Raw genomic sequence first — 18,625 nt, 5'->3', positions numbered from 1 at the left:
TATTTACTTCAGTCAGTTCAGTTTAGTCGCTCAGTTGTGTCAGACTCTTTGTGACCCCATGAACTGCAGGACACCAGGCCTCTCCTGTCCATCACCAACTCCTGGAGTTTACTCAGACTCACGTCCATTGAGTCAGTGATGCCATCCGACAATCTCATCCTCTGTTGTCCCTTTCTCCTCCCACCTTCAGTCTTTCCCAGCATCAGGGTCTTTTCCATTGAGTCAGTTATTTGCATCAGGTGGCCAAAGTATTGGAGTTTCACCTTCAGCATCAGTCATTCCAATGAATATTTAGGACTGATTTCCTTTAGGATGGACTGGTTGGATCTCCTTGCAGTCCAAAGGACTCTCAAGAGTCTTCTCCAACACCACAATTCAAAAGCATCGATTCTTCGGAGCTCAGCTTTCTTTATAGTCCAATTCTCACATCCATACATGACCACTGGAAAAACCATAGCCTTGACTAGATGGACCTTTGTTGGCAAAGTAATGTCTCTGCTTTTGAATAAGCTGTCTAGGTTAGTTACAACTTTTCTCCCAAGTAGCAAGTCTTTTAATTTCATGGCTGCAGTCACCATCTACAGTGATTTTGGAGCCCCCCAAAATAAAGTCTGACACTGTTTCCATTGTTTCCCCATCTATTTGCCATGAAGTGTTGGGACTGGATGCCATGATCTTAGTTTTCTGAATGTTGAGTTCTAAGCCAACTTTTTCACTCTCCTCTTTCACTTTCATCAAGGGGCTTTTTAGTTTTTCTTTGCTTTCTGCCATAAGAGTGGTGTCATTTGCATATCTGAGGTTATTGATATTTCTCCTGGCAATCTTGATTCCAGCTTGTGCTTCATCCAGCTCAGCATTTCACATGATGTACTCTGCATAGAAGTTAAATAAACAGGGCGACAATACACAGCCTTAATGTACTCCTTTCCCAATTTAGAATCAGTCTGTTTTTCCATGTCCTATTCTAACCGTTGCTTCTTGACCTGCATACAGATTTCTCAGGAGGCAGGTCAGGTGGTCTGGTATTCCCATCTCTCTCAGAATTTTCCACAGTTTATTGTGATCCACACAGTCAAAGGCTTTGGCCTAGTCAATAAAACAGAGGTAAATGTTTTTCTGAAACTCTCTTGCTTTTTCGATGATTCAACAGATGTTGGCAATTTGATCTCTGATTCCTCTGCCTTTTCTAAATCCAGATTGAACATCTGGAAGTTCATGGTTCACATATTGCTGAAGCCTGGCTTGGAGAGTTTTGAGTATTACTTTGTTAGCGTGTGAGATGAGTACAATTGTGTGATAGTTTGAGCATTCTTTGGCATTGCCTTTCTTTGGGATTGGAATGAAAACTGACCTTTTCCAGTTCTGTGAACACTGCTGAGTTTTCCAAATTTTCTGGCATTTTGAGTGCAGCACTTTCACAGCAGCATCTTTTAGGATTTGAAATAGCTCAACTGGAATTCCATCACCTCCACTAGCTTTGTTCATAGTGATGCTTCCTAAGGCCCACTTGACTTCACATTCCACGATATATTTACTTAGAATCAGTCAAATTTATTGTAATAGAGATTCTTAAAGCTGTTTGACTGTCCTGTCAGATTTTAATCATTATGATTTGTTCAGTTTAGTTCAGTTCAGTCGCTCAGTCGTGTCCAACTCTTTGCGACCCCATGAATCACAGCACGCCAGGTCTCCCTGTCCATCACCAACTCCTGGAGTTCACTCAGACTCACGTCCATCGAGTCAGTGATGCCATCCAGCCATCTCATCTTCTGTCATCCCCGTCTCCTCCTGCATCAGAGTCTTTTCCAATGAGTCAACTCTTCACATGAGGTGGCCAATGTACTGGAGTTTCAGCTTTAGCATCATTCCTTCCAAAGAAATCCCAGGGCTGATCTCTTTCAGAATGGACTGGTTGGATCTCCTTGCAGTCCAAGGGACTCTCAAGAGTCTTCTCCAACACCACAGTTCAAACGCATGAATTCTTCGGTGCTCAGCCTTCTTCACAGTCCAACTCTCACATCCATACATGACCACTGGAAAAACCATAGCCTTGACTAGATGGACCTTAATTGGCAAAGTAATGTCTCTGCTTTTGAATATACTATCTAGGTTAGTCATAAGTTTTCTTACAAGGAGTAAGCATTGTTTGATTTGTTAGGTATAAATAAAACTTATGTTTTATATAGGTTTTATAATCAAAATAATGTACCCATTTATTTTCTCTTCTTTCCAGCTTTATTGAGATGCAATTGGCATGTAATATTGTGTAAGTTTAAAGTGTATGGTGTAATGATTTGAAATATGTATATATTACAAAATAATCACAATAAGGTTAGTTAACACATCCATTACCTCACATAGTGACAGTTTTTTTTGTGTGCATGGTGAAGACTTTAAAGATATACTTTCTTAGCGATTTGAAATGAATAGTTTTTAATTTGAGTATAATACATTGCTTATGTTATATAAACTGGAAGTCTCTTTTTAATAAGATCTTTTGTCCTAATAGGCAATTATTGAATTCCTATGGATATTATTTTGTGTTGATTATAAATGGTAATTATGCTGTTGGAAATGCCTGTAATTTAAATTTTCAAATATAGAAATGACACCAAGGGTTTATATTTTTGTTTTTTGCAGGACAGAGTTCATTCAGAAAGGCAGGATTTCAATCACAGGGGCTGGTTTTCTCAACTGCGTTTTGGAGTCTTTTGCTAGTGCATTTTTAAGACAGGGTGTCCAGAAGGTAAGCTTCCTTTCACTCTTAATCAATATTAATTTTAAGAAATTATGCAGTTTCCCATTGGGTTCTTGAACAAGATTCCTGAACAGACATAACAAGAAAAAATATAGTTAATAAATAAATATATACAAAGATAATTACCCTCACTAATTATTACACGAATCCAAATCAAAGTGAAACTAAAGTGCCATTTGTGTCTCATTAAATTAAAAATATGCCAATGAAGAATATGTAATAATATGGGAATACTTACAGTCTAATGAAGAGAAGTAAATCAAAGTGAATAATTATGTTTACAGTATATATAATATGATGACAACTGTTTAGTAAAAAAGAAAATAATACCTAATATTTATGGGGTGCTTACCATGTGCTACTCACTAAAAAGAATATTTAATCATTAATTCACTTAATGCTTGCAAATTTTGGAAATAGCTGTTATTCTTGTCCTGATGTTGTGGATGAAGAAGATGTACCTCTGGAGCTCCTGATTATCTTTTATTATGGTTTTCAAGCCCTATACCTGTGTGAGCTTAGGTGTCCATGAATGGTGTTCAGAGGCCACCTTGGAGATATGTGGTCCTGTGTTACCCTGTTTTAAGTAGAACAATTCTGTTTTCAATTTTCTTGGTTGATTTACAATGTTGTATTCATATATTTATTTATATTTTAATTTTTGGCCACACCCTGCTGCATGTGGGATCTCAGTTCCCCAGCCGGGGATCGAATCCACACCCCCTGCATTGGAAGGCAAAGTCTTAACCACTGGCCCACCAGGGAAGTCCTGAACTATTGTGTTTTTCACCTGTTTTGTATAGCATTACAGCTAAGATTGCTATATCCTATTTTCTTGCCTAGGAAAGTCCTTTTCTCATGCACCTTTACATGCCTACTGCAGGTGTAAATAGTTTAGAATTGCTTTATTATTATTTAGCCCACCAGGCTCCTCTGTCCATGAAATTTTCCAGGCAGGGATATTGGGGTGGGTAGCTATTCCCTCCTCCAGGGAATCTTCCTGACCCAGGGATTGAACCTGGGTCTCCTGCATTGCAAGTGTCTCTGCCATCTGAAGCCCTTATTATATTAAAAATTGTTTAATTGTCATTATTATTATTAATTATGATGATGGACATAATTACTTATTTCCAGGGTTTGCTCAGGTCTGACGCATGTTGCCTAGTTTTGTTTTTGGGGCAGACTTAATGGCTGGTCTACAGATCTATCATTATGACCCCAGAGAATTTCTGGGTAATGAACCTTGTTTTTGTTTTGCAGATCCAGGTTCAGTAATGAACCTGGACCACAACGTGTTAGTCTGAGAGGCTGAGGGTGATGAATGAGTATTTGGTACTGTGCTGTACTACACAGACATACTGTTGAGATTCATGATGTGTTCCTGACCCTGGTGAGCACATGGCCAGACTGGCCCTGCCTTTTTAAGCCTGGGCTTGAGGCAGGTAGTTGAGCTTCTGGAAGGGCTGTTGTGATTATTATGACATTATGGCATTTTGGCAGACATTATGGCAGATTTTTCCTGCTATACTGCAAAATAATGCATTTGTAAACAGCTCCATGTTCTCCAAAATTGCTCTCTAAGAATAATAGTGCTGATGAGAAAAATAACTTTGTTGCCGTGACTCTGGCTGAGTTGACTTCTTGGACACTGTTTAGATTAGAAGTGGCAGACTTTTTCTGTAAAGTGCATGTGTGCTGAGTCCTGTCCAACTCTATGCGACCCTATGCACTGTAGCCTGCCAAGCTCCTCTGGCCATGGAATTTTCCAGGCAAGAAGACTAGAGTGGGTCACCTTTTCCTAATTCATTTCTGTAAAGAGCCAGATAGTCAACATGTTAAGACTTTATGGGCCGTGAGGCAACATCAAAATACTGTGTAGGTGCTTTGTAACAAGAGAAATAAATTTGCACATATTTTTAATTGAAAACATTAAAATATAATGATGGTAATTGAGTATAGTTTTTATAATACAAGTCTACTAAGCATATAATTCTTAAAAAAATGGAACTATTTGTTGGGAGAGATAATATTTACCTGTTCAGTTCAGTCGCTCAGTTGTGTCTGACTCTTTGCAACCCCGTGGATTGCAGCATGCCAACTTCCCTGTCCAACACCAGCTCCCGGAGCTTACTCAAACTCATGTCTATCGAGTCTGTGATGCCATCCAACCATCACATCCTCTGTTATCCCCTTCTCCTCCTGCCTTCAGTCTTTCCCAGCATCAGGGTCTTTTCCAATGAATCAGTTCTTCGCTTCAAGTGGCCAAAGTATTGGAGTTTCAGCTTCAGCATCAGTCCTTCCAATGAATATTCAAGACTGATTTCCTTTAGGATCGACTGGTTGGATCTTCTTGCTATCCAAGGGACTCTCAAGAGTCTTCTTCAACACCACAATTCAAAAGCATCAATTCTTCGGCGTTACAGCTTTCTTTATCATCCAACTCTCACATCTGTACATGACTACTGGAAAACCATAGCTTTAACTAGACAGACCTTTGTAGGCAAAGTAATGTCTCTGCTTTTTAATATGCTGTCTAGGTTTGTCTTAGCTTTTCTTCCAAAGAGCAAGTGTCTTTTAATTTTATGGCTGCAATCACCATCTGCAGTGATTTTGGAGCCCCCCAAAATAAAGTCTGACACTGTTTCCACTGTTACCGTATCTATTTCCCATGAAATGATGGGACCAGTTTTTTACTCTCCTCTTTTGCTTTCATCAAGGGTCTCTTTAGTTCTTCTTTGCTTTCTGCCATAAGGGTGGTGTCATCTGCATATCTGAGGTTATTGATATTTCTCCCAGCAATATTGATTCCAGTTTGTGTTTTACCCAACCTGGCATTTCACACAGTGTACTCTGCATATATGGAGAAGGAAATGGCAACCCACTCCAGTGATCGTGCCTAGAGAATTCCATGGACAGAGGAGCCTGGCAGGCTATAGTCCATGGGGTTACAAAGAGTCAGGCATGACTGAACAACTCACTCACTCTGCATATAAGTTAAATAAGCAGGGTGATAATATACAGCCTTGACATACTTCTTTCCCTATTTGGATCCAGTCTGTTTACCTGTTCAGTTCAGTTCAGTTCAGTGGCTCAGTCGTGTCTGACTCTTTGCGACCCCATGAATCGCAGCACACCAGGCCTCCCTGTTCATCACCATCTCCCGGAGTTCACTCAGACTCACGTCCATTGAGTCCGTGATGCCATCCAGCCATCTCATCCTCGGTCGTCCCCTTTTCCTCCTGCCCCCAATCCCTCCCAGCATCAGAGTCTTTTCCAATTAGTCAGCTCTTCTCATGAGGTGGCCCAAAGTACTGGAGTTTCAGCTTTAGCATCATTCCTTCCAAAAAATTCCAAGGGCTGATCTCCTTTAGAATGGACTGGTTGGATCTCCTTGCAGTCCAAGGGACTCTCAAGAGTCTTCTCCAACACCACAGTTCAAAAGCATGAATTCTTCGGCACTCATCCTTCTTCACAGTCCAACTCTCACATCCATACATGACCACAGGAAAAATCATAGCCTTGACTAGATGGACCTTAGTCAGCAAAGTAATGTCTCTGCTTTTGAATATACTATCTAGGTTGTTCATAACTTTTCTTCAAAGGAATAAGCGTCTTTTAATTTCATGGCTGCAATCACCATCTGCAGTGATTTTGGAGCCCAAACAAATAAAGTCTGACACTGTTTCCACTGTTTCCCCATCTATTTCCCATGAAGTGATGGGACCGGATGCCATGATCTTTGTTTTCTGAATGTTGAGCTTTAAGCCAACTTTTTCACTCTCCTCTTTCACTTTCATCAAGAGGCTTTTTAGCTCCTCTTCACTTTCTGCCATAAGGGTGGTGTCATCTGCATATCTGAGGTTATTGATATTTCTCCCAGCAACCTTGATTCCAGCTTGTGTTTCTTCCAGTCCAGCGTTTCTCATGATATACTCTGCATATAAGTTAAATAAGCAGGGTGACAATATACAGCCTTGACGTACTCCTTTTCCTATTTGGAACCAGTCTGTTGTTCCATGTCCAGTTCTAACTGTTGCTTCCTGAGCTGCATACAGATTTCTCAAGAGGCAGGTCAGGTGGTCTGGTATTCCCTTCTCTTGAAGAATTTTCCACAGTTTATTGTGATCCACACAGTCAAAGGCTTTGGCATAGTCAATAAAGCAGAAATAGATGTTTTTCTGGAACTCTCTTGCTTTTTCCATGATCCAGCGGATGTTGGCAATTTGATCTCTGGTTCCTCTGCCTTTTCTAAAACCAGCTTGAACATCAGGGAGTTCATGGTTCATGTATTGCTGAAGGCTGGCTTGGAGAATTTTAAGCATTACTTTACTAGCGTGTGAGATGAGTGCAGTTGTGCGGTAGTGTGAGCATTCTTTGGCATTGCCTTTCCTTGGGATTGGAATGAAAACTGACCTTTTCCAGTCCTGTGGCCACTGCTGAGTTTTCCAAATTTGCTGGCAAATTTGCTGTTTACCTGAGTTGAGGTTAAAAATTAGTGTTCCCTACAATGAAATTGGTTGCAAATGTTCATTTATAAAAACCATTCTTACTTTTGTGGACCATGCAAGCACAGGTCATGACTGGATTTGGCCTGTGGGCTATAGTTTACCAGCCCTTGCTTTAGATAAATAAATACTGTTTGGTTTTTCTAAGTGAGTCTCAATTTGACCCACCCATCATTCTGAGCCTATTAAAAACCTAATCATACAGTGAGGAGGGTGAAAAGGTTGGCTTAAAACTCAACATTCAGAAAACAAAGATCATGACATCTGGTCCCATCACTTCATGGCAAATAGATCGGAAAACAGTGACAGACTTTATTTTTTTTTGGCTCCAAAATCACTGTAGATGGTGACTGCAGCCATGAAATTAAAAGATGCTTGCTCCTTGGAAGAAAAGCTAAGACTAACTTAGATAGCATATTAAAAAGCAGAGACATTACTTTGCCAGCAAAGTTCCATATCGTCAAAGCTATGGTTTTTCCGGTAGTCATGTACAGATGTGAGAGTTGGACTATAAAGAAAGCTAAGCTCCTAAGAATTGATGCTTTTGAATTGTGGTGTTGAAGAAGACTCTTGAGAGTCCCTTGGACAGCAAGGAAATCCAACCAGTCAGTCCTACAGGAAATCAGTCCTGAATATTCATTGGAAGTACTGATGCTGAAGGTGAAACTCTAATACTTTGAACACCTGATGCAAAGAACTGACTGATTGGAAAAGACCCTGATGTTGGGAAAGACTGAAGGCAGGAGGAGAAGGGGACAACAGAGGATATGGTGGTTGGATGGTATCACCAACTTGATGGACATGAATTTGAGCAGGCTTCGGGAGTTGGTGATGGACTGGGAAGCCTGGCATGCTGCAGTCCATGGGGTCCCAACGAGTCAGATGCAACTGAGCAACTAAACTGACTGATAGAGTGATTGCATATATTGTAATCCTGTGAGACACATAAAGTAGACATTATTATCCCCGCTTTATTGATGAGAATTATTTTGAAGAGGTAAGTGCACTTAGCATGTAGGTGGCTGCTTGCCCATGTTCCTTACTTTTGCATATATACATATATATGTATGTGTGTGTGTGTGTATATATATATATATATATATATATATATATATATATATACACATACATTCGGAGAAGGCAGTGGCACCCCAGTCCAGTACTCTTGCCTGGAAAATCCAATGGACGGAGGAGCCTGGTGGGCTGGAGGCCATGGGGTCGCTAAGAGTTGGACACAACTGAGCGACTTCACTTTCACTTTTCACTTTCACGCATTGGAGAAGGAAATGGCAACCCACTCCAGTATTCTTGCCTGGAGAATCCCAGGGATGGGGGAGCCCGGTGGGCTGCCATCTATGGGGTTGCACAGAGTCGGACACGACTGAAGCGACTTAGCAGCAGCAGCAGCAGCATATATACATTGAGCACCTGTTTTGTGGCAGAAACTGTGTTGAGTGTGGGTTGAATGAACTTACTCAAGATCACAGAACTAGCAAAGGGTGGAGTGTGCTATGCTCAGTTGATCAGTCATGTCCAACTCTTTGAGACACCATGGACTGTGGCCCACCAGGCTCCTCTGTCCATGGAATTTTCCAAGAAGAAATTCTCTAGCAGGTTGCCATTTCCTCCTCAAGGGGATCTTCCCAACCCAGGGATCGAACCTGTGTCTCATGCATCTCCTTCATTGGCAAGCAGATTGTTTACCACTGCACCACCTGACTGGGACTCAAATTTCCATCTTGTATCAACAAATCTTACCCCTTGCCACTTACTATACAAAATGTGTTCAGATGAATGGAGCAGAACATGGCCTCCTCAGTACTGTGTTGTGTATTAGATGAATTTGTGTTGTTGTTCAATTCCCTGTGTATTTATTAGAGCTCCTTGGTTTTGAATAATAGAAACTTATGTTAGGCTTGCTCAATACAGAGCAACAAGGGTGGTGAGGCTGGCAGCGTTCAGAATGGTCTGCACTGGAACTGAGAGCTGCCAGGAACCAGGTGATATTCCTTCTTTAGCTCTTGCCCTTAAGTCTGTGCATCTGTTTGATTCTCTTCCTTTGTAGTCTGGCTTTCTCTGCTTCATCGGCTGTATAGGGCGACATGGGCCTCCACAGTCCAAGTGTACCTCTTATGTAGATTTCTGGCTTGATAGAAAGGCTATCTGCTTATTTCTTCATTTCCAGATTCTCTGGAAGAGACTCTCATTGGCCTTCCATGGGTCATGCATGGCCAGGAGGGTAGAAGCCAGGTTGGGTAACTATGGCTAATCCTCTGTCATGACTACATGGATCATGGTTGGAGAGTCATTTCCCAGGGAAGGGGGTGGTAGAATGGGTGAATACCCCCAAGGCTTCTGCCATTTGATGGCAGTGCTCACAGTAGTACTAGACACTTGGCAGAGCGACTGTTTCATTCACCTTAAACCCAGTCCTCCCTGACCGTGGTACCTTGGCCAGTGCTCAGTGCATCTGTACGTAAATGAGTGAAAAGGCAATAGAATGCATTGGGAGGTCTACAGCTGGCTTCTGGACTGTTATCTAGAAGTCAAGTGACTTTACATTTTTAAAGTGAGGAACCAAGTGGTTCCTCTGAATTCCCTCTCATTATGCCCAAAAGTAAAAATGTATTTTTCCTGCTGGCTTTTGCCTTTTTGGACTTTCTAAAAGAGGCTTAGTTTAATTAGTTAGCTTTTCAGTTCTAAGATCCACTCATGCTTAAATGTCTTTTATCCAAGTAGTGATGTTTTCCCATATCAGCCTGTCTTCTTGATAAACCTTCACAGCTGAGCCAGCATAAAAGGCTTCTGTAGAAGTCATCAATAGAGTATTTTCGGTAACTAATTTTCCCTTTATAACTTTATTCCTGAGGCTGTTCTGTGGTGGTGTTTGCAAATTGGTTGTATGGACTCCCTGTTGGACCCTAGCTTGTTGGAAATCCCCTGCCTCCGTGGTGAAGGGTCTTTTCCCATTTGGATTCACACAGCCAATAACAAAACTGATGCTGAGACTGAAACAGCACAAACTCTTTGATGGCCAGAGAATGGAGAAGCTGGAAGTTAGTTCACAAATCAACTTCTGGGAGTGGAGGATGATCAAAGCAAGATTTTTAAAGGCAGGGTTAATGGTAGAGGGAGCACATGCATTGGTTTTTCGGGAAAGGGTGAGTTTCTTCCTGCAACTGGGGTGTCACTTCTTTCTCTTCCTTCTGTGGTCTGGTAATCCCTGTCTTGGCACGAGTAGGTGTGTCGTTGAGCATGCTAATGTTACCACGAGCGTATCATGAGGCTCGGGGTCTACTGGAGGGCTGGTCTTCTGCCATCTTGGGTTTGGCTGATTCTAACCAATTCTGTTGGCCTCTTGTTTTTCTGTTCTGGTGGTTTCCTGTAAGACAAAGATAGCATTTATCTTTCTTCAAGGAAGAGGGTGGGCTAGAGCTTGAGGTTAACAGACATGGTAACAACGGTGAAGGTGGGATTTTTCTTTTTCCTCCAGAAAGAGAAAAACTAGGTGCTCATGAAGTATATATCTCTGTGTATATAAATTAAAACCTAGTACTAGATATGCACCCCCAAGATGAGGTCTCTTTTTTTTCTTTCTGCCTCTGGGCACTTGTTTGATATCTTTTCTCTCTTCCCTTCACCACCTTGAGATCTGAAATTGGGGGGTGCCTTTCTGACACAAATGCTGCTGTGAACAAAGGGCAAGTGAATATTTGTTCAAATCTCTGCTTTCAGTTCTTTGCCAGAGTATATGGTAATTCTGGGTTTAATTTGTCAAGAAACTGCTTGAAAGTTTCTTTGTGAGATAGCAGTCTATCTTTTTTTTATTTATTTAATTTATTTAAAAGTTTTGTTTCTTGTAACTATTTATTTATTTTTATTTCACTTTATAATACTGTATTGGTTTTGCCATACGTCTTCATCCATGACAGCAGTAGCCTGCACCATTACTGTGTTTTTCTCAGGAAAGTGAGTGCTCTTTATACTACACTCTTGGCCGATGACACTAGCAAGCACGCCATGCAGGTACCTCCTTCATTCTGGAGGGCGCTCACCTGTCTCTTGACTCTGCCATTGTTTCTGTCTCTTCGCCCTGATTTCATGTTCTGGTGGAGAATTTTGGCCCAAGATGGCCAACAGAGGATGGGCCGGAAGTGTTGAGAAAGTGCCACGGACAGGCAGTATGCTGCATGCCAAATACATATGCCTCCAGGGAAGCAAGCACACTCAAAAAACTAAGGAAACAGGAAGATCTGAGGGAAAATAGGGGCTGGTGGAAATCTGGGACACTTGTAAGTCTTCATACACATTTCTGCTGCCTAGAGGAATGGCCAGCAACTGTGACACAGAGCTGGAAGTAACCCAGGCCAGTCAAGTTCAACCTCAGGAATCCTCAGAACAGGAAGCAGAGATAAGGGTATTCCCTGGGGCAGGCATGGCTCTGCAGGTGATCCTCAGCCCTGAGAAGGCATCCCTCCACCAGCGTTGCTCAGTCTTCATTCTGTTGTCAGCCCCATCTAATCCTTTTCAGGCATTTTTTTCCTAGTTGTCCCTCACTTCATGAAATGTTACTACCATAGGTATCCTAATGATCTGTGTATGTACTGTATTATATCTTTGCTAGATATTTAATAAGTGTAAGATATTTTTTATTCACTCCCATGAACAAATGATTTCAGTATTGTCCCCACTGAGAAAGCATACTTTGTACTGCAATGAGTGTAACTACCTTTTGTAGTTTTTGCCTCCATCTCTCCAAATCAAAACAAAACAATCACCAGTTCTCCCCCACTCCCACCCTCTGAACGCCCCCTCCCCACAAACCCCTCCAATTCCAAACAAAAATCAAAGGGACTTTTCAGTGAACTCCCACGTGGTTCTTGTAAATCCCACTCTTTTCTGGGAGAGGCTCAGGAGATAATACAGGAGATGACAGTGTTGTCATGCACATTTTCTTTTTTAGTCCAGTCGTCTGAGTACTTTAGAATAATACAAATGCTGTGAAATGCAGGGCCTTCATTATGTACCCACACAGAGGTGTTTTTTTTTTTTTTTTTTTAAGTTTGTGAAATACATTTTCACTACGTGATAAAATATTAGTTATTTTAGCCACTCTCCTGGCAAGGCCCCATTATTGGTTCCATCATTATTCTTATTGTGTTGATCGGGAGGCTGAAGCAGAGAGAGGTAGAATTCAAAAGCCTGTGAAATATTTGCCACTGAAACAATGTGGGCAAGTCAAACAATTTGTGCATCGTTTTGAAGAAGGTCTGGACTAGGCATGCTACAGCTGAAGAGATCTGAATATGTGGCTTCCTCAGGGTGTGAGCTTATTTGAGCCTTACAAAATCCATTTCAGTAGTGGAAAATAATTCTCTGAGACCCACAGATCTGATATACTGTATACACTGGTGTGTATATATATATTTTGTTTTATATATGGATACATATACAATCTATATATACACGCATACTATACACTGTCCTCAGATATGCAGATGACACCACCCTTATGGCAGAAAGTGAAGAGGAGCTAAAAAACCTCTTGATGAAAGTGAAAGAGGAGAGCGAAAAAGTTGGCTTAAAGCTCAACATTCAGAAAACGAAGATCATGGCATCCAGTCCCATCACTTCATGGGAAATAGATGGGGAAACAGTGGAAACAGTGTCAGACTTTATTTTTTTGGGCTCCAAAATCACTGCAGATGGTGACTGCAGCCATGAAATTAAAAGACGCTTACTCCTTTGAAGAAAAGTTATGAACAACCTAGATAGCATATTAAAAAGCAGAGACATTGCCGACTAAGGTCCGTCTAGTCAAGGCTATGGTTTTTCCAGTGGTCATGTATGGATGTGAGAGTTGGACTGTGAAGAAGGATGAGTGCCAAAGAATTGATGCTTTTGAACTGTGGTGTTGGAGAAGACTCTTGAGAGTCCCTTGGACTGCAAGGAGATCCCACCAGTCCATTCTGAAGGAGATCACCCCTGGTATTTCTTTGGAAGGAATGATGCTCAAGCTGAAACTCCAGTAGTTTGGCCACCTCATGAGAAGAGTTGACTCATTGGAAAAGACTCTGATGCTGGGAGGGATTGGGGGCAGTAGGAGAAAGGGATGACTGAGGATAAGATGGGCATCACGGACTCGATGGACATGAGTCTGAGTGAACTCCGGGGGATGGTGATGAACAGGGAGGCCTGGCGTGCTGCAATTCATGGGGTCGCAAAGAGTTGGACATGACTGAGCGACTGAACTGAACTGATACACTGTCCACTATGTGGGTGTGGTTAGTCACTCAGTCCTGTCCGACTCTCTGCAGCCCCATGGACTGGAGCCCACCAAGCTTCTCTGTCCAGGGAATTTTCCAGGCAAGAATACTGGAGCAGGTTGCCATTTCCTACTCCAGGGGATCTTCCCAACCCAGCAATTGAACTTGCATCTGTTTTGTCTCCTGCATTGGCAGACAGATTCTTTATCTCTTGTGCCACCTGGAAAACCCGTTGTATACTATATAGTTGTGTGTATGTGTATATATATATGTGTGTATATATGTGTGTGTGTGTGTGTATACACACATATATACAGATACAAACCACACACACATATGTGTGTGTGTGTGTGTGTATGTATATAGTATAGTATACTGAGGTACTATATATGCAGTCCAGATGGGCATTTGAAAAGTCATTTCAATGATTTGTATGTACAATTAAGTTCTCTTTGGTACCTATTGGAAATAGATGATTGGTGAGGGTCAGCTGCACCCTCACAGTTGTGCTACCAGCTTATAAAAAAGTTCTGTAATACGTGCAGACCCTTTGTTAATCATTTACAAGTAAGCTCCAAGTAACTTTACCTGTTCTGTAAGTTTTATTACATCTCTGTCCTTCTGGGTGCTTCGTTCCCTGAAGACGGAGCTGATGATATTCCTAAGGCAAGATTCAGCTGTTTTACAGATAACATCAGGTAGCCAGAATCTTTAACCCGGTGTCTGGCTACAGGGCCATTTAGACATAAGCTGTGGGTGCCATCCCTAAGGTTGGCTGGTGAAGGCCTTGCTAAATAGTCTCAAATCCTCATTGCAACATTGAGTGTCTCTCTAGAGTTTTGAGCTAATCCCCACATCTCAAGTTCTATTAATTGAGTTAATGAAGTCCGTTTCTAACATCCATCATGCTAGTTAGTAAGCTGCTAATGTTAACAGTGAAAATTCTCAGATGTAACATTTCTTTTGCTAATTATCAAAGCCTCTGGTGTTTTCAGATAAAGGTAACTGAGGTTTCTGTAGAGTGAGATTGCTGATTAGAACACTCATAGCCAACGCCTGGAGGGTGAAGCCTGAGATAGGGCAACTTACTACCTGGTGTGTAACTTGAATAACACATGCACCATAATATTATGCTGCCCATGCCGAAATATTTTGAAGCAAATTATAGACATCCTAATAATCGTGTTCAGGATGCCAACTCCTGAACTAAAAACCTAGTATGTTCTGCCTTTAGAAAGATGATTTGGTGTGAAACAAGGTTTTGTGTGTGTATGTAACAAACGTTAAGCTTTAGAGAATTGCCCCTTAGTAAATGGCTTTCTTATTTCTCAGATGTCACATTTGACATCTTGGATGTTCAATTTTCTCACCTTTAAAATGGAGTGATAATAGTTCTACATGGGGTTATTTCAAGGTTTGAGTGCTTATAAATGAAACATACCTGCCACATAGAAAAGCTTAAATAATTACTAGCATTAAGAGAAATTCTCTGATAAGAAGTATATTTTTATAAGTAAATAGCCTTTTACATATTTTTTAGAATTTTATTTATGTGTTTTTGGCTGCACTGGATGTTCATTTTGGGCATGGGCTTTCTCAAGTTGCAGCGTGTGGAGGCTACTCTTTGTTGCAATTCAAGGGCTTCTCATTGCAGTGGCGTCTTTTGTTGAGGAGCCTGGGCTGTAGGGCCTGCATGGCTCGATAGTTACAGCTCTCGGGTTCTAGAGCACGAGCTGAGTTGTGGTGCACCGACTTAGTTGCTTCACAGCATGTGAAACCTTCCCAGACTAGGGATCGAACCCATGTCCCCTGCATTGGCAAGTAGACTCCTATCCACTGTACCACCAGGAAAGTCCTTAAAATATTTATCCAAACAAAAATTTTAGATAGCAGCAGTATGGGTAAGGTTTTGTTTCTTTAAATACTGTTTTACAATCATTTTTTTGGTATGTAAATTTATTTATTTTTTATGGTAAACTCCCAGGAAAGTTTTTCATTATGTGTGTCTTCATTTGAGTTTTTAAAATTTTTATTTTATAATGGAGTATATTTGATTTACAGTGTTTAGTTAGTTTCAAGTATACAGCAGAGTGATTCAGTTACTCATTGCAAGGCTGTGATTTCTCTTCTTCAAATTCTTTTCCCTTTTATGTTATTACAAAATATTGAATAGAGTTCCCTGTGCTATTCAGTTGGTCCTTGTTGGTTATCTATTTTATTTATTTTTAATTAATTTATTTTAATTGGAGAATAATTACTTTACAATATTGTGATGGTTTTTGCCATACATCAACATGAATCAGCCTCAGGTATACACGTGCCCCACCTGCCCTGAACCCCCGCTACCACCTTTCTCCCCACCCTATCCTTCTGGGTTGTCACAGAGCACCAGCTTTGAGTTCCCTGGTTCATGCATCAAACTTGCACTGGTCATTGTTTTACGTATGGTAATGCACATATTTCAATGATATTAAAATTCATAATTATATTTCTCAGTGTATCTACATTTAACTTTTGATATGGATCCTTCCATGTGTCTTTGTGTATATTTACATATGTATGTATACGTGTTTCTTTGAGAAACAAAATTGAGATTCTGACCTTCGAGATACTGTGAACATTTCTCTATATCATGACACATTTTCCATATTCTGTGAAAACATGATTTTTGATGCTTTCATAATATGTCACTGGCATAATGGCCCTTATTGTTGGTTTCTGTTTTTTTCAGTGTTGTCAATAATATTGTAATGAATCCATAAATGTAAATGCTTATATTTATTTCTGATCACTTTCTATGCTAACTAGTGTGCACAGCTTAAAGACTTTTGATGTGTATCACCGATTTGCTTCCAGAAGAACTCTGCCTATTTTTAGCTTCCACTATGAGCTGGCTCTGGGTATTATCATTTTTCTTTCTGTATGACTTGAATGAAGGACAGCTTCTTAGAAGTTCCATTTGTTAGTAGGAAAGCAGGGCTAATTGGTCCACCCTCATAGGATTGTTGTGAAGAAGAAATGAAATTGTTAGTTCCAGTCTTTTAATTCTTACTCTAAAGACAGTGAGAGTTAATGCTTCTGTCACTAACTAGTTGTGTGAGCTCAGTTCTCCAAGGTTTGAATTGTGTCTTTGGGCGAGTTGCCCTGAACTGCTCAATTCCTATCCACACATGCATGGTAGTCACAGTCCTAAAAAAGAATGACCATTTCCAAACCCAATAATGATTCCAAGATAGAAGAGAGCAAATAAAACTGTCATTCTAAAGTATAAACTAACAAATAAAACAAGAACCCTAGTGTTATGTTCTACTGACTATATGGGAGACATGTATTTCCCACTTGGTTATATGAATTCTTTTAAGATTCTTTGCATTATTGGAATCACTTGAAGAACTGATGAAATATATTCTGACCATCTTATTTCCCAGCTTTCAATTTAAATCTGTTGATAATACTTTTTAATCCCACTCTTGAGTGCTCAGATAGATTGATTTACTTGATATTTATTCATTAGATGGTGTGAGAATATTGCCAGGATTCTGATTTTTAGCCACTTATTTCTAGATCAGTTAAATAATGGTAACTGCACTCTCCTTGTATACCCCCTCCCCACCAACTCCTTTCAGCCTGCTCTTACCTTTGGTGTTTTAGTTCCAAGAAATGTAACCTTCTCAGTGAAAACATCTTAGTGAAAATGAGTATTCTGTCAGTGATGCAGTTTTTGTTCCTTCTCTGGAGTTTAAATCCATTCTTCTACCTTGACTGTGAGACTAAGGAATTCAGAAATCCCTCCATGGCTCATTTGAATTCACTGGGGTTCTAATAGACTACTTAGTGGTAAAGCTTTTGGGAATCCCTTGAATCAGCCAGCTGGAATTCTGGGGTTTTACTGTCTGTGAAACTAAATGAAACCTGGGAAGTTAAGCTCTTTCCTGAAATGATAGAAAGTGGGTTCCTGAGCTCAGGATGCTTCACTGTGTCATTATTTGCATAGTGATTGGAAGTCATGTCTCTGCACAGTGCAGTATGGAGCCCAGGGGCCAGGAATCAGGAACCTGGGCTTCAGCCCTGCTTTGACTGCTCTTTCTTGGCCATGTGCTTGGACTAGTTCCTCTGAACTTCACTATTATATATCTATCTATCTGTCTGTCTATCTATCTATCTATATTTTTTTTTTTTTTGTAAAATCAGCGATTAGACTAGGAGGTTGTTTTCAGTTCTGACATTGTATGGTTTTTTGTTTGTTTGTTTTGAGCCCTCCCTCTTTTCCCCTGGTCTCCCTGGTAGCTCAGATGGTAAAGAATCGACCTGCAATGCAAGAGACCTGGGTTTGATCCCCGGGTCAGGAACATCCCTTGGAGAAGGGAATGGCAACCCATTCCAGTATTCTTGCCTGGAGAATTTCATGGACAGACCATGGGGTCACAGAGAGTTGGACATGACTGAGTGCCTAACAGTTTCACACTTCCTTTCCCCCACAGTGTGTAAATACCAAGAATTTAAAATTTGTCTGACAAATAGTCCTGAAGTCTGCATAAAAATTCAGGAGTTGAAGCCAAGTAGAGACCCAAGAACTTCAGAGATGATTCATGCAATGAGAGTTGAGGGTTGAGGTGACAGCAATAAAATATTTAAAGATAAAACACTTCTTAATTTTTTAAACCTTTTTATTTATTGATTTTATTTTTGGCTGTGCTGGGTCTTCGTTGCTGCACCGGCTTTTCTGTAGTTGTGAGCAGGGGCTACTGGTGCGTGGGCCATCATCGAGTGGCTTCTCCTGTTGCTGAGCACAGGCTCTGGGTACACAGGCTTCAGGATGTGGCATGTGGGCTCAGTAGTTGCAGTTCTAGAGCTCTAGAGCGCAGGCTTAGTTGTTGGAGTGCGCAGACTCAGTTCTGCAGCATGTTGGGTCTTCTTGGACCAGGGATCAAACCTGTGTCTCCTGTGTGACGGGCAGATTCTTATACCACTGAGCCGCCAGGGAAGGCCTAAAAATAAGGCGCTTTTTAGAAATACTAATCGGCAAGAGAAGGGTGGTAAGCTTGTGGTAGGGATGTTGCAATGTCTTCTTATAATCTTATTCATGTGAGCTAAAT

General features: G+C 40.9%; 1 protein-coding gene across 1 annotated transcript in view; it reads left to right on the top strand.

Annotated features, from left to right (window-relative positions):
* Positions 1–18,625, top strand: part of PRELID2 (PRELI domain containing 2) — a 78,497-nt gene that overhangs the window by 42,929 nt on the left and 16,943 nt on the right. Inside the window, exon 5 of the mRNA XM_052644159.1 lies at positions 2,641–2,746. Coding sequence (XP_052500119.1) covers positions 2,641–2,746 — 106 coding nt within the window. The remainder of the gene's footprint in view (positions 1–2,640; positions 2,747–18,625) is intronic.

The sequence above is a fragment of the Budorcas taxicolor genome, chromosome 7 (assembly GCF_023091745.1).
Source record: "Budorcas taxicolor isolate Tak-1 chromosome 7, Takin1.1, whole genome shotgun sequence".
Classification (NCBI taxonomy): Eukaryota; Metazoa; Chordata; class Mammalia; order Artiodactyla; family Bovidae; genus Budorcas; species Budorcas taxicolor.
Note: the sequence above shows the minus strand (reverse complement) of the source record. Positions and strands in the feature narration are given on the sequence as shown.